Source organism: Bison bison, unplaced genomic scaffold, assembly GCF_000754665.1.
Source record: "Bison bison bison isolate TAMUID 2011002044 unplaced genomic scaffold, Bison_UMD1.0 scf7180017864492, whole genome shotgun sequence".
NCBI classification, from domain to species: Eukaryota; Metazoa; Chordata; class Mammalia; order Artiodactyla; family Bovidae; genus Bison; species Bison bison.
Window position 1 is genome coordinate 4,569,400 of NW_011495051.1, and position 564 is coordinate 4,569,963.

The 564-nt window shown below is 63.5% G+C and overlaps 1 protein-coding gene across 5 annotated transcripts in view; it reads right to left on the reverse strand.

Moving 5' to 3' along the window:
• RANBP3 (RAN binding protein 3) overlaps positions 1–564 on the reverse strand; it is a 50,572-nt gene that overhangs the window by 6,692 nt on the left and 43,316 nt on the right. For all 5 annotated transcript variants that reach the window (XM_010828217.1, XM_010828215.1, XM_010828214.1 and 2 more), the window contains one exon: positions 387–490. In XM_010828217.1, coding sequence (XP_010826519.1) covers positions 387–490 — 104 coding nt within the window. The remainder of the gene's footprint in view (positions 1–386; positions 491–564) is intronic.

Genomic DNA, 564 nt, shown 5'->3' on the forward strand with positions numbered 1-564 from the left:
CCTCAGCTGTCCACTGCAGTGCCTTCCTCCCCAGATACCCCAGCAGCCTGGCTGCGGGTAAACGCCCCCGCCAGCAGCGCCAACAGGGAGCCCGGATCCAGCACCTGGTGACAGAGGTCACTCCCAGGATGGGCTGGACAACCCCACAGGACTGCAGTCCTGCCTCAGCTGTCCACTGCAGTGCCTCCCGCCCTGGCCCCCAATCCTGGACCCTCCACACCTCCACCAAGTAGGGAAGGAGGGCTGGAGGTGACTGCAGTTTGGCTGCCTGGGCCCCCCACCCTCCCGAGGAAGGACTGGGCTGGTCCAGGGACAGCGGGTGACCGTGGGCCCCCTGAGGCAGAGGCTTCCCCGAGCAAGGCTAGGCACCAGCCCGAGGCGCACACCTGGAGCTGATGTACTGAAGGAAGTAGTTGGTCGCAGCTGGCGTCTCTGAACTGGGGTGTCCGGCGTTCTCCATGTCTGCCACTTCAGTGTTCTCATTGATCAACTGGGAAATGAGAGGAAACACTGCTCAGGGGATGGCATGTTCAGGGCCTCAGCAGCTCAGCCCATCTGTACATG